We start from the raw sequence: 15,203 nt of genomic DNA on the forward strand, positions 1-15,203 counted from the left end.
GTGAGTGTGTGCTCTGCAAAGCTTGTGACTCAACATCAAAACTCCAGTGACCTGTATGGTAGGATAGTTACCATACAGTAAATAATATCCAGACTGAAAAACTGGATTTTAATTTTTTTTTTTTTTTAGTTATGCAGAAGTTCGAGCTGAAAGAAGGCGAGATCTCGGCCTTGAAGAGTCATCAATTGAACTGGCATCCTCTTCTCTAAAGGTACCTTGTCCCTTCACAGTTGAATGAGCAGGTGTTTAAACCAAACTGAGTAATCTCTTATCAATCCTAGGAAAACATCTGTTCTTTCTTCTCCTTCTCCTTTACTCCCATCTCCTTCCAAGCCTTTAGTTGGGTTATGACGCAAGCAGACCCTGAGAAGTTTTCCACTGCGTGGCTCTAAACTGCCCGTCTTGGTTCAGGCATATAACTACAAATTCAGCAGTTGCATTGCTGCTGTTCTGCTCTTCATTATCTTCCTGAGACTGTTACTCAAGCGATAGGTTCAACCACCTCAGTTCAGAAGCAGAAAAGTAGAGCTGGAGCTGGAGGCTAGACTGTTGTACCTGTCACCATTAGTAAGGCGCAGAGGATCCGAGCGCAGGGCAGCACCACATGGTACCTGTTTTGTTAATGCCGGCTCATCACTGACACTCAGATAAAGACTGGAAGTGAAGGGAAAACACTTATGCCAGATTTCAGCTCTGTTTACACCATTGGGCAGGATCACATCAAGTGTAGGACTGCGACCAGAGCAATAATTTCCCTGGCTTGAATCAGTCTGGCATCCCAACACACCTGCCCAATTAACAAGGTCATTTTAATTACTTTTAAGTTCTTCCTCTCGGTAGTTTACAAATAAGACCACTAATCAAAGTAATTTCAAGTGGATTATTGTGTAATTATCATTCCATTAGCCTCACTACTCTTCAGACATTATTTTACAGAAGCCATTTATGTGTAGGGGAAGCTATCCCAGAGACATTTTGCACTTGAGCAAGGACCGTCTTGCAAACAGCTGCTTCTCTGTCACCACAGCACACTTCTGTGTCTTTTTCCCCTTTCCACGTGATAGGCGAGATATATTTTTCTGCAGACCTTAAGCTGCATCTGTTTGTGTAAGGCAGCTGGAGGAGAGGCAGAGCGATCACTCTCATTGCTTGATCTGGGGAGCTCCCTGGGAGGCGTGGGCAGGATGGTGGCACGGCCAACGTGGTCACCCATGTCCTGCAGGTGGAACAGTCTCCTACTACCCAACAGTTATGGGCTGTTTGCCATAGACCATCTGCCAGGTGGCATCTGTTGTTTTGGCGTGACAGCTCCAAAGCCGTTAATATGGACTGGCTTAGGCTGTTCCCCTCTGCGGATGTGCTGCCAGGTCCCTGCCTAGCAGAGCCCGCCGGGAGCGGCTGCTCCCCAGGGACCGGAGCAGGGTTGCAGCTCTCAGCATCGCCCGGTACCTGTTGCCCACAGGAGCCACGTGCTGTAGGTTCTCCTAGGGCTGCCGCTGATGTCCTTGTGCCACTGCTCCGTGTCGCTTCCCAGCCATCTCTCTGCACCTCTGCAATGAGTAAAACCATTCCCCAGTCAGCCCCTCCTCCCGCCTCCATTCGTTACCTCTGCCACCGTTCCCCAGTGTGCCACGGCCAACGAACTGTGCCATCCCTGAAGAAATCAGGCAGAAGGAAGCTAATTATAAAAGCATATTTCCATTTGCACACAGGCCCGTGGGCAGGGCACGGGCAGCCATCCCCACGGCGTTTGCCCGATGCCCGGTGCATCCCCACCGCTCGCTGCCGTCAGCCGGGTGTCCCGGGACAGAAATGTGTGGCATCGCCCCAAAGCCAGGGGTGCCTGGGGCGTGATCCCGAGGGTCCTGCCTGCATAGGGGTACCTGAAGGCTCTGGGGTGAACATGAAGGGGCAGACCGAATCCTGCACCGGGGCTGGGTGGTGCGGAGCTGCGGTGCTGGCCCTCTGCGCGCCCAGCCTCTTACTTTTCTCTGCAAACAAGCGGTCGGGGAGGTGGAGGTGCCCTCCAGCGCCGTCCCGTCCCGCTGACGATCTCCCCGCTTGTGCTTCGCTCCCCGCAGAGCCACAGCAGCTTCCTGGAGGTGGGGCAGTGCGGCAGCAGCCAGGACGCCAGCCGGGAGGGGCTCTCGCTGTCCTCCCACAGCTCCCGCCGCTCCTCCCACACCGCCCTCTCCGACTCCGCCTGTAGGTGCCAGCGCGGCCGGGGGCAGCGCGGGGCCGGGGGCGAGGACCGGGCTGGGGGGGTGGGGGGGGCAGAGCACCCCCGGAACTCTTGGGGTTCGGCCGGGAGTCAGGGCGGGAGGGGGTGCTCAGCACCGGGGCCGTAACCGGGGAGGGTATGGCAGCGGGGCCCCGTGCTCCCTCCCTCCCAGCCCGCGGGCGGCGGGAGAGCAGCTTCCCCCTGGTTTGCCCCCGGCGCAGGGTTGTGGTGGTTTGCTGTGGCTCAGGGGACAGGAGGTGACTCGCTGAGCTGAAGCAATTTGATGGAGCCCCGAACCTCACTGACAAAACTTTTATGATGGGGTAGCGTGGTCCCTGATGGTAAATCCCTGCAGAAGGCTGCCTGCCTTGCTGGCAGCTTCATGCCAGCTCCCACGAGTGTCCCCTCCCACCCCGGGGGCGGCAGCAACGTGACCACAGTGCCTGTGCGGGGCCGTGGGTAGGAGCCGACTCGGGGCTTTTCTTGAAGTACTGCCCGGGGGGGAGTGGGAAAGCCCACCTGGAGACACCCGTGGAGGGAAGGCTGAAATGGGGCGCTGGATCAGAAGGGAACCCCGCGAGTCAGGCGGGGAGCCAGAGGGACCACAGAGGGGCAGTTTGGGGACCCACTTTGGCAGCAGTTGGGTCACTGCTCATCTGCTTACGCAGATTTCAGGTTTAGCCGCGGTACCCAGGCACAAGGTCTTCCATACCACAGTAAGCCATCTCTTTTCCAGCCACGTCGTCCATGCGACACACGGACACCAGCACACCCACCCGGCCGTCGGTGCCAGGCGGGCAGGTGGAGAAGGCAGCCCTGCGGCTGGCGTCAGCCGGAAGCGCTCAGGTCGGTGGTCACAGCGAGCAAAAGCCTTTCTGTTGCTGTAAAGAAACGAGCTTGACAAACCTGGATCTCGCCCTCAGAGGGGCTGGATCCCACCTCTGAGAGTGCGGGGCCTGAGCATGGGATTTCCCGGGCTGTGGGGAGCATTGCTGGTGGAGAGCTGCTACAGGGTCCTCTGCTGCCTCCTTTCAGGATTCAGTTTGCTCCTCCAGCCCAAACGCCTTTTCACACTATGAGCCCGCTTTTCTTGGGGTTTTGTACATGTGAAATGGCCTTTATCCAAAAATGGATGCTGACACTGAGGATTTGCAATTAGCAGGGGGCATGCAGGAGTTTAAATTCTCCCTTCAGACTCATCCTCAGATCTCCACGTGGAGTTGTCTAGTTCCCTGCACTTGTTCATCACTGATATGAGCTGATATTGCACCAGCTCTGCACTAGAGGTGCTATGGACCTACAGTAAGGCAAAGTTTTCATTTCTAGGCCATAGCAACTCCTCAAGTCCCTGGTGAACACCTCCCTCAGCATCCTGTGGCTCAGCCGGTAGTCCCCTCTCAGCACACTGTGATGGTACGTGGTTTATTTTTGTTAAACGCACGGGGCAGACTCGGTGGCTCTGGTTCACTGCTCTTACCTCCTTGCTGGCTGGTCCCAGCGTGGGGGCAAGGTTTCAGTGCCCTTTCTGTTGCTGTTACTGAGATTTACCCACAACCAAATTATTGCAACCACTTATTTCAGCAAGGAGACAGAGCAGGTAGGACACCCAGGGAAATAGCTTAGAAGAAGGTTTACACTTGTCAAAACCATTGGGGGCTGCTGAAGCCTCATCTCTGTGTTGCTGGCAACTAACTACAGGCTGATACGATGCTGAAGGGTTTTATTGCCCTGGTAGAGGAAGGAGATGTCATGGAAGATTTGAGTTAGGGCAGAAAAAGAAAAAAAAAAATGGGAGTCGAAAAACATAATTATGAGGCCCCTCCTCACAAAGCTTTGAGGTCAGTGCAATAAACATTCAGGCTATAATACAGGGATTGAAGACAGCCATAGGTGTGAGGGATGGATCCCAAGGTGGGATTACAACTTATCTTGGGCCTGGCATTTGGCAAATGTAATTAGCAGCACAACTGAAAGCCCAGCCTCGAGGTGTGCAAGGGTTTGCGTGCAGTGTCTGCCACAAAATGCAAGTGGTCCAAAATCAGCAGGGTGTCACACTGAAGGCACAGGGCAGTCCCGTGCATAGACACTACACCTGCGTGGAAATTTAACAGACCATGATCTGGAGTGAGGCACTGAGTATGAGCCAGTTGTGCTGCTGCTCTGGAAGTGCAGTGGTACTGTGGTTAAATATGCAATCACCATTTTTTGTCAGCATCATATTTTCTATGGCGAAAGCTGAAAAGCAGTCGTTTTTCTGAAGCCAGCATCACTATGAATGTGAGTGGCAGGACTGGTCCTACCCCGTGATCCTGTTCTCTGTTCTCTGCAGCCAGTGTACCATTTCCCGACCCAGCTGGGGATGATGCATCAGCTGAAAGAGCAGCTGGAGGAGAGGACTCGCATACTGCAAGCTGACATCAAGACGCAGCAAGAAGAGCTCCATGTCATCAAGGAGCAGCTCCAGCTAGTGCAGGACTCCAACCTGCAGGTACCTGCTGCCCCCGGGGTTCCCAAACCCACAAACCGTTTGCTTTTCCTTTGAGCACATAGATCGGTAACAAACTTGTCAGTGGTAAAAGCATTTTGAAATAAGCTCTGGATAAATTGGTCGGTTGGTCTCAGATGTGGGAGTTGTGTCTCCTGAGAGATGAGTGGCATCAGTATCTGCTTAAGTATTGAATCAGTAATTTTCATGATTTAGAAAAAAGCAATCCCAAGCTAATCCAAAGTCCCCCCTGCACAAAAAGCTTGGTGGTTGGGTGGCTGGTTAATGCTGCTGGATCCCCAGTGCCATCCCTGCAAAATGCAACAGGCACAATGGAGCTGGAACGGTCATGGCTCTGAATAAATATTTGGGCACAAGGTAACATTTGATTTTCTGCTATTCATGGTTCACTTTGCCCCTGGATTTAGAGCTGTTGCTGCTGCAGTATTACATATGGTGACAGAGACAGCCTGGGAGCCAGAGGTGGTATCTCCCGGGCAGTACAACCACCATATGAGCTGCGACAACTCATGTGTCTCTCTCTTTTATTTAAAGATGCTGATGCAGCAGCCGATCCCCGTCGTCTTTAACAACGTGCAGCACCCGAGCCCCAGGAGGCCACCGCCGCCGCCGGGGACGCCCAGGCAGACCGCAGCCAAGAAGTCACAACAGCAAGGCCTTATGGGGACGAAGCACTACTGCGGCACCCACCTGCCGTCACCGCGCCAATTCCTCAGGGACCCCTGCGGCACGGCCGCCCAGGTCACTGGCTGCTTCGTTGTCTCCATCGTCCCCTTTCCTGGCTTTTAAATACTTTTAATGTCTAAAAGCATTAAACCCTGGGGATCACTGGGGCCGTCCTGGTGACCGGAGAGGAACTGAGTGGGAGGTTTGGGTTCTCATCTGCTTCGGTTTGTGATTACAACATGATGCTCGTTCATAGCCAGTGAGAGTTACGACTTCGTAACATGGGGAAGTAGGCATAATTTTAAAAGATTGCTTTTCTTCTGCCTGACAAGTCTAGGAAGACAGCTTTGAAAAACAAGTTTGTCATCACTAGACCTAAATCCACTGTATACATGGTCACATGGGAAAGAATTGAAGTGTCCAAAAGCAAAAAAGTCCACAACTACTGCTTTAAAGGAAGGATGAGACACTTTCCTTGGGAACTTCAGATTTGCACTCCTCCTTCCCTCTTCAGCTGGTCTCTTCTCCCTCGAGCCTTGCGTGCCCTCACCCTGGTACTCTGATTTCTCAAGTCACCCTCTGCTCCTGCCGTGGGCGATCCCAGCACCTGCCGTGCAGGGACAATAAATGCCAACGGGTTGGTTGTCCTGAACAGATGTACTGTTCCGACGGCTGTGTTCAGGGAGAATATCCGACTGTTCCTTCTCCTTTTCCCATCTGCGTACTGGAAGCAGTTATTTTAGCCTTTAGCTTTAATACTTACGTGGGTATCTATGCCTTCATTTCAGGCTCAGCAGCAGCAGCAGCACCTAATGAGAGGAAACCAAGCCCAGCAAATGTGTCTGCCGGGGCAGACGAGCATTTCAGTGCCCCTCTACAACAACCCCATGGTGTTTTCGCAAACACATCCCATTACGGTGGCTGCACAGCTGCCGACTGACGGCAGTGAAAGGCCACCACAGTCGGACTACAGCCAGGACAGGAGCCTCAGGTACGAACGTGGCCCTGCTGTGACCGTCCTGATGGCGGCGACGGAAAACAGCAATACGTGGGCAGCGGGGAGGGCAGGCACGTCTGGGCTGGGGGGTGATGGCCTCTGGGTGCCACAGCAGGGGCGTGGGGATGTTCCCCCCTGCAGAGACCTGGGTTAGCGGGGAGGCCGGTGTGTGTGCAAGCAGGGTGCTGTGCACGCCATGCCGTACCCTCAGGGGCCTGCAATCCTTTTCTTTCCATATTTCCATAAATTGTCCAGGTAGCTCAGTAGCCTTTGGACATCTGCTGCTGTCAGAGGGGATGAACAGGAAAAACTAGCAGGGACAGCCTTTCCCAAACCTGTGTCTGCTTGCTCTGAAGCTCCAGAGTGTCTTTTCTCCAGCCAGGACAAGTGCCATGGCAAAGCCATTTTTCTTTTATACAATGTTGGAAACTGTCTAAAACATATACAACTGCCCCAAACTATTCAACCACCTTTCAGGGAGGTATCTGCAGACACTGCCTCCAGGATCCAGCCGTTTCAAAATATTGTGTAAGGAAACAAGATAAACCCTAGAGGTCTCCCCATCTGTAAAACATTTCCTACATGAAAGATTTAGCAAGTTTCAGCTCACCCCTGCGAGTGCATTAGACAAGGTGATAATAAGCATCCTATTTCATTAGCCTTTTTCTGGGTGATGGTTTGCATGCTTTCAGGGAGGATTTTCGGGGATTTGTTTCTAGAGACTGATAGTCAGGAGTTTGGACCTCTCCCTTCCCTGACCGTCCTCTGTTTTTCCTCCACCGCAGGATGCTGTTGGATCAGTCTATCCAAGCCATGATGCCCGCGGCCAACGGCAGTGGCCAGTCCACGCAGAGCAGTGCCAGCAGGCAGCAAGGAAAGTGAGTCTTTGCTGGCCCTTGTTTTCATGCAGAGTTCTAAGCACGACACTTTATGGCACTGGAAACTGCTTTGAAAAACTTGTATGTGATCATGCAAACACAAATAGTCTCTGTCTTAAAAGAAACAAAAGCTCAGTTGGTTAGGAGAAAAAGTAATTAGAATATTTTTAATTACAAAGAACTTTATGATAACTAAAATGCTTTGAAAAAAAAATTTTTTAACCATTTTCTGCTTTTGCAAAGCTTAAGATGCCTAATCAAATCATGGAAGAGATGTACAGCATTAAAAAAAAAAACCCCTTTAATTTTCTGCAGTTCCAGTCCATGCTTGATGGGCAGGGGGAAATCTGGGGCCTGCTTTCGCCAGGCTCTGTGTGGTTTGACAAACCCTGCTCCAGCCTGGTTCCTGCAGCACCTGGGCACCCCAGGGCCCGCGCTGGTGGTGGCTCTGGGTTTGGCTTCTCACACCTTACTTTCCTCCTCGTTGCAGATTCGTTGCAGAGCAGCAGATCTTGCCTCCCCCAATACAGATGCAACCGATTACCTGTAGCACTGTCCGACCTCCAGCCCCGTCGCCTGTTTTCTCCCCATCTCTGATGATCCCACACACCAGCTTCACATCCCACCAGGCAAACACACCGGTTCATCTCCACCAGTGGCCACAGCAACAGGTTCAGCAGCACCGTCTCTACCTTCAGGTAATGGAGCTGGAACAGGTTTGTGAGGATGCACAGGGATGGCTTTGAGGTTGGGTTGGTTTTTTTGAAGAAATGGGGCTTACCTGACTAATCAAACCTGGTCAGTGCACTTGCACGTCCTCCATTCCCATTGGATTTGCATGTACCCAGGTGCTCAGCCTTGCCGGGTCGGCTCTGCACCCATGCAAGGCCGTATTTTCCAACAAACTCAGTTATCACTTAGTGTCCAGAAGAAATATCCAGTTTTTCAAACAGAGCTTGTCATCCAGAGGAGCTCTGGCAGGAATCTTGCTGTAGATGTGAAACATGATAAGGGATAAACTCTTCTGAAAACATGCCTCCTGCTGTTACGTCTCAGCATAGCAAGGGTTTTTTTATCAGCTGTCGTCACTGCTTTCTTTTAATAAATGGGTGTTTCACAAGAGAAATCTCTGGAGAAGGTGATTTTATTTTTTTCAAAGCACAGCTTCGTCAGTGCATGCCAAACGAATGATGCTGCCAAGAAGAGGGGTTGTTGAAACTTATAATTAATTAGTAATACACTCTCCAAGACTTGCCTGGTTGGCAGAGGTAAGTTATGGTCCTCCAGGCAAGGACGGTAGAAAACAAAGCAGGAGGAGTAGTTAGAGCAGAAAGTAGCCATGCAGCAAGGCTGGATTTAGAGTAAGAAATGAATCATTGTTGTCAGCAAATGTGGACGTGAGCTGTCCCCAAATAGCTCCAGGCCAACAGAAAACCAGGCTTTGGTGCCACAGTACCTTTATCGGGGCGTGAAGCAGCAAGTCCAGGTCTTTGGGGCACCAGCATCAGGGTGGTACATGGACAAGGTCACTCTACAACCTCTTCATTGGTTGCCTGAAGATCCTTCCCGTGGAAGATGGAAGTTGCACATCCTGCAGATTTTACCTCCCATCCAAGTAGCTTTTGAAGGTCTCCATTCCTGCTGGGCTCCCCATGGGGTTGGTAGCACAGATGGGTCCTGCTTCCCCTCTGTGCTGATAGCACCAGCATCCCAAGCTGCTTGTCCATCTCTCGTACCTTCGATGGGTAGAGGTTACCTTTAGGTCTCGGTACTCCATCCTGGGTACGAGCCTCAGCATCAGCCCTGCGGCAAGAGAGGGAGCGGATGGGCGATGGGGCAGGTCTGACTTGTCAGATTTGTGTCTCCCCACAGATGCAAGGTCCTGAGCCGGTGCCTGGGGGTCCAACGCAGCGCGTTTTCCAGCCACCCCACACCCCACAGCAGAACCCCCTGAGCTACTTCCTCCACCCGCAGCAGCAGAGCCGCCACGCTCAGGGCCAGCCCTGCAACCTGCCAGACCTGCCTGAGATGCAGCTGCCCTGAACGCCGGGTCCAGGAGGCAGGGACCACCTTGGCTGCAGCCGCTCGGCGCCCCGGGCGCACGCAGAGGGGAGGACGACGCCGTCAGAGCACGGGATGGGTGAGGTCGGGCCCCGCGGGGAAGGTGGTGGCTGGAGGGACGGTCCCCACCGGGGGCGGACGGCTCCGGGGGCACCTCGTTGGTTGGGATTTCCACACAGCCGGTCCGCGACGCTGCTCCGGCAGCTGTACATGCTCTTGCCCAGCACCGTGGTACAACTGGAAGGCGATGGCTTTCTGGCTGCAGGGAGGTTATTTGTCAGGTTGCCACAAAGATTGCTTTGCAACAGGAAAAACCCCTTTTCCATTCAGGACTTCAATGCTGAAAGTCACTGTGAATTTAAGCCCAGCATTTGGAGCACATACACAGACTGTACTGGTCCGCAGGACGCCGTTGGATTACTATGTACATAACGCGTTTCGCTGTAGTAGGTCCGTTGTGGATTTTTTTTTTTTTCCTTTTTTCTATACCTCAGTCCCGCAATTTTTTTGTTTTCCAGGAAATTGGATAATGCTGCTAATTTACGTAACACCACTTTTGCCTGAATTTCTTACTGTTGTTATACCAGCTCACCTCGCAGCTAGTAAGATATTTGTTGTGTTTTATTTTGGCTAACAAGTGCAGATAAATTTATATGGTTTTTACTCCCTGTAGCCAAATATTTTTCAGGTTACAGACAAAGAATCCTTACTCGTTCTTTTTTTTTTTTTGGTTGTTTTGTTTCAAGTGATGTAGTCGTATATGTTTCTATACATAAAAACAAACAAGCCTAGAACAGCATATGACGGCAAACTTTGTGGTTTTGCTAGATCATGTTTCAATTTGGCGAACCTGAAACGTACGCTCACAACGACACAAGCGATGTTACAAGCCCATAGGGTCAGCAATAAATTGTATTTTTGTAAATCGTCACTTTTTAACCTATATGTTTATATTGATGAATTGAAAAAGTTTATTCCTCAGTGGGTGTATAGTTAAGTGTCCCTACTGTTTGTGTCTTTCCAAAGGAAAAATGAAAATGTACATTTTTGAGGAGGTAGTAGCTGATTACTGACGTTGGGCGCTGTTAGAGCCCGAAGGTAGGAGATGGGTTAGGCCATTACTATAAGCTTTGCAAGAAAATGGTTAGTTAGGACCAGGTCCATCTAGCAGCAAAGCTCCATCTGGCAGTCAGAGCAAGGCTTAGGGAGGGGTTGGTTTAACCTATGTCGACTCCAAGCCAAAACGTGCTTTTTTCTTTGCCCCCTTTTTAAAATTTTTTTGGCATTTGTTTGGGGTTTTGGGGTTTTTTTGGGGTTTGTTTTTTTTTTTTTCTTCCTTTCTTGGCTCTTGGCACCACTGCAACAGCTGGACACTGGTGCTTACAGATGCAGCAGCCTTTGGCAGGAGCAACCTCAAGCTGCCCTGTGTTTCAAGAAACGGGGGGAACTGGGAACGTTAGCATGCAAAGAAAATAGCTATATCTATAGCTACAGCTATCTAATGCTGTAGGTATAGCTGTATCTATAGCTAGCTTGCTTTCCCCCAGAGGCCACACACATTTTCTGCGCTGCAGCACTGGGAGGATTTCATTAGCTTTGGGGCCAGGCATGAGCGCACGGGCTCTGCAGCATGGAGGCAGAAAAAATCTGAGTGTTTCAGCCTGACCGAAACAGGTTGCAGCAGCCCCAGTTTCCCGGAGAGCTCGGGAAGGAAATGGGAGCGCGTCAACTCTGCCCCAGACAGTTCTGGCTGCACCCTGCCTGCTGCCTGCACAGCCTGACTCACCGCCTGCCCCGGCCGTGCCCCAGCGTCGTTGCACAAGGGGCTGTTTCTCATCCACCCGGCTTTTCCTGGGGAAAGGAACAGGGTTTTGATGTGCCGCGTTGCCCGTGGTGCTGGTGGTGGCCCAGGCTGCCGGAGCAGGGTGCACCTGCAGCAGATGGGACTTTTTGTGGGGGTGGGGCAAGGCACTGGGGTGCTTTGGTGTTTTGGCCAGGGCAGGGGTGGGCATGCAGACAAAAGCAAGGGCCGACACGGAGCCTTTGCAGTAGGAAATAATTTTTTTTTTTTTTAACAGCATTATTACTTTTAGGGTCTCCCCCCCCCCCCCCCAGTCCCCCTGGCCTATGCCAAGACAGTAGGATTGCTCATGAAGTTGGGGCAGGAGGGGGTTGTATTTTGGGGGAGGTTGTTTGGGTGTTTTGGTCCCCGGCCCCCCCCAAACTTTGGCACACGATGTTAGTGGGCAGGCAAACACACACATTTATGTTAGGGTTCTGCTGTTGCACAGAATTTGTGGCCCGGAGTGGCTGGCAGGAGGGAAAGGCCGTGCATGTCCCTGTGCTGCATCGTCCCAGCACACCACCGTGGCTGCTCTGCAGTGTCCCGTCACCGTACATGAGCCCAGACGTGGCAGGTGTCAATCAAATGTATCTTGGAGGTGGTGGTTGGGGGTCAGGGGCCTTGGGGGGATGTGTGTGGGGGGGGGGGGGTGGGGTGGTTTTGGTTGTTTGGGGTTTTTTTTAAACAGGGCTTGGCCAAGACAGAGTTATTTTCTGGCGTTGCTGTGGCTTTGAAAGCAAGTCCCACAAAAGAGGGTTGGGAAGGGGTTTTGGGGGGGGGGGGCGGTACGGGGGCAGTGGGTGTCCCGGGTGGGGCTGTGCCATGGACACAGCCCTGCTGATGGCAGCGCTGGGCTGCACAGACAGGGAGGGTGGAGGGGGGGACAGGCACCCCTGTCCCCACTCGCAGCCTCTCAGCGAGGAGCACAGGAGGTTTGCAAGGATGTTTACACATTAGATTGGCCTTGCTAAAACGAGACATAAAACGCACTTTATCACGTGCCCCCCCCTTTATTCTCAGCGCCCCCCGCAGCCGCTAGCCTAGCTGCTGGCGGGAGGGGGTGGCTGCACGGTCCGCGGCGCTGCCGCATGGGTAGAGCCGTGTTTTCCAGACATGCTCCAAAGGACAAAATCCCACAGTCCCTTTTTTGGAGCTTGCTTGGTCCCTGCTCCGCCTGCCTCCGGGCTGGGGGAAGGTTGAGTCAGGGCAATGGGATTTTCGCCTTATATTGTCGCTCTCAAAAAAAATATATGAATAAATAAATCTCTTTGTTCAGGTTGATTTGTATTTGTTTACCTCGGTGTTAGCTATGACCTGTGTTTTTGGGACACATTTGGAATTGGGGGTTGCCGGTCACACCCACTTACAAGAAAACACACACATGACTTGTTGGTGACAAGCGGAGGGTAGGATGGTGACCGATGGCACCTGCATCAGTGTCGGGCTCCGGTGTTGGTGTCGACCTATTAGTCATTAACTTTCTGAGGCTTTCTAGTACACAAGTACCTATATACTATATCTCTCTCTATATATATAGATATACAGAGCTATGTATTTTAAATATACCTATATATGTATGTACATGTATATCTATATATAAATATATATAGGCTACACAATTCCAGACCTCTGAAAACACAGGCAGCTTTAATCAATAAAGTCTTGCACTTTTAGCATATTTGTACATATAAGCTAAAGCCTGGTGGGTGTAATCAGGCTGGTTTGACAGACACAGTGAAAAGTTATTGTACATATTGTATATACTCCATGTAAAAAAAAAAAAAGGAAAATAAGAAAAAAATCTTAGAATTGAGTATAAATCTTGGTTTATTTTATATGATGTTGAATATAGATACATTTATAAATGTTACTATTCTTAAAAGTATTTTGTAATGGGAAAAAGGAAGTGTCTTATGAAGATGAACAGTAAAGATTTTATTCTTGTCTTGAATCTATGTCCCTGCACAGCTCCATTGAATGGAAGCCCGTGCATTTTGGCAAGCTTTAAACAGATTGTACATAGTATTTTAAAAAAAAGAAAAAAATAATTAAAATAATACTTGTAAGACCTCTTACACAATACGTGCCGTTGTCATTCCCTGGGTGGTATGGGGATTAGAATCTGCTCCCTTCTTGCTCCCCAGAGCCACAGCCATCATGAACACGCGTACGAACAGGTGAAGGGATGGAACTCAAGACAAAGACTGGGATTTCCATGACCAGAGCCAGAAGCAATAGGGGCAACGGATAAATTCAAAAGAACAAGGCATCAGAGTCCATGTACACGTCTGTACACTCTAAATGTTTTAATTTGGATGCCAAACCCGAGTGACGGTAGCTCAGGGCTACCCGGGTTCAGGCACTTCCCGTCTCAGCACTGAGGCACGCTCAGGCTCTACGCGAGGCTGAACTAGTCCCGGGCTTCAAAGTCAGGGTCTGCTCTTCATTTTTCTTCCACTTCAGGGGAGGCTGGCGTCCAAGCATGGGTTTTGGCTTGGTCCTTGATTTGGAAAACCCTGACTAAACACGGCTTTAACATGACTAATGCTCTTGCAGGAACTTCTGAAACAGTCCATGAGGAGAAATAATAGTGCCTCAAACACAGATTTATTTTTTTTCTTAAATGGAACAAATTTTTATTTAACACCCCATTTGTCTTACAGTACTTCGGCATACAATACATTGTATAAAAAGCCAACCCGCCAACACAAACGTGTTGCCTTCTTGGTAAAGTGACAAAGCTATAGCAAAAAAGACAAAATAGCCTATTTTTCTGGAAATAAATTGGAATATTTCTTTTTGTTTTAGTCCAGATAACAACTGCAATCGCAATCAAGAACCTTGCATGGTACAACTGGATGAGAAACTTCTAATAAAACCAACACACAGTTATTTGAGTCACTATGTAGCAAACTCTTCTAAAAATACATTACCTAGCCATTAGAGTGATGAACAAGTGGCTTGTTTTAGGCATGGATGGAAACAGAGTGCTTTCTCTGAACCACACAGCAGCAACCACTTCCATGTCCCAGGAAACGCTACTGGTTGAATTACAAGCAGTTCTCCCCCATGGTAGAAAGGGCTCGTATTTTTATCACTATTAGTTGAGCCATCCCCTCACCTCAGGTGTTGAAGCCCTGAACTGGGCGCACAGAGAGGTGGAACAGCCAGCTCCTCGCGGTGCTCAGGCTGCCACTGCTCACCTGCAGCGCAGGGAACGGCGACGGGCTCCCGGGCAGCACGCTCCCTATAGAAGACGGAGGGACCGCGGCAGCTCTGCTGGCCGTCCCCCTGGGCTAACAGTGACGCTTGAGAAAAGGCTGCTTACGTGCATAGTGACAGTAACAATGGCCTCGTTGCTAGAAAGGGCCGTGCAGCCTGCGCTAACGGCCACCGAGAACATTTTGGGGTAAATAACCACATCACACTGGTGACAGCGCAACAGGTAGTGCAATTTTAAAACTGTATAAACAGCATCGCTAGTTTTAGCGATCTATATCTTGCCTACAACTATTTTGTACCGAGTGGTGCATGTCCATTTATTTCCTATGACTGAACCAAAACAATAAAAAGACAGATAACTTCATGAAAACTGTGATAGAAAAAAAAATAACATGGATATGTGAAATGACACATCAGTACTCACTTAACCAAGCTGCTTCCTGTTCGTGAATGAACTGTTCAAAGTTCAAAAACACTTCGAAAGAACTTCCAAGTTACAGTTTGAATGGAAAGTCCCCCCTGGGGAAGAAGGTGAGTAATTCTGGGTCAGACGCTCTGCAACCGCCAGCCTCCTTGCTAGTACTTCTGCTTAATTCCCAGCTACATGTGGCAGCTGACCCGCAACAGAAGTGTGCACACCCGCCACCTCCTGACGCAATGGGATGTGCATCTGGGTTCATCTTTGCATCACCAAGAACTCGAGATGGCCAAAAAGCTGTGTCGCATGGGGATCCGACCCTGACTGTGTAGGGCTTTAAAGTCAAGGCATCAAACTTCAGGACTGAAAAGGGGGAAAGAGCTTCTATTGC

The 15,203-nt window shown here is 50.5% G+C and overlaps 1 protein-coding gene across 5 annotated transcripts in view; it reads left to right on the plus strand.

Annotated features, from left to right (window-relative positions):
* Window positions 1-11,764, plus strand: part of PASD1 (PAS domain containing repressor 1) — a 55,328-nt gene extending 43,564 nt beyond the window's left edge. For 4 of the 5 annotated variants that reach the window (XM_054839706.1, XM_054839705.1, XM_054839707.1 and 1 more), the window contains 10 exons: window positions 130-211; window positions 2,082-2,205; window positions 2,958-3,067; window positions 3,548-3,634; window positions 4,551-4,709; window positions 5,262-5,468; window positions 6,182-6,384; window positions 7,176-7,268; window positions 7,759-7,966; window positions 9,141-11,764. In XM_054839706.1, the coding sequence (XP_054695681.1) occupies window positions 130-211; window positions 2,082-2,205; window positions 2,958-3,067; window positions 3,548-3,634; window positions 4,551-4,709; window positions 5,262-5,468; window positions 6,182-6,384; window positions 7,176-7,268; window positions 7,759-7,966; window positions 9,141-9,311 (1,444 nt within the window). In that variant the 3' untranslated portion in view covers window positions 9,312-11,764. The remainder of the gene's footprint in view (window positions 1-129; window positions 212-2,081; window positions 2,206-2,957; window positions 3,068-3,547; window positions 3,635-4,550; window positions 4,710-5,261; window positions 5,469-6,181; window positions 6,385-7,175; window positions 7,269-7,758; window positions 7,967-9,140) is intronic. The other variant, XM_054839708.1, reaches the window with a different exon arrangement.
* The last annotated feature ends 3,439 nt before the right edge of the window (window positions 11,765-15,203 follow it).

The sequence above is a fragment of the Grus americana genome, chromosome 12 (assembly GCF_028858705.1).
Source record: "Grus americana isolate bGruAme1 chromosome 12, bGruAme1.mat, whole genome shotgun sequence".
In the NCBI taxonomy this organism is placed as follows: domain Eukaryota; kingdom Metazoa; phylum Chordata; class Aves; order Gruiformes; family Gruidae; genus Grus; species Grus americana.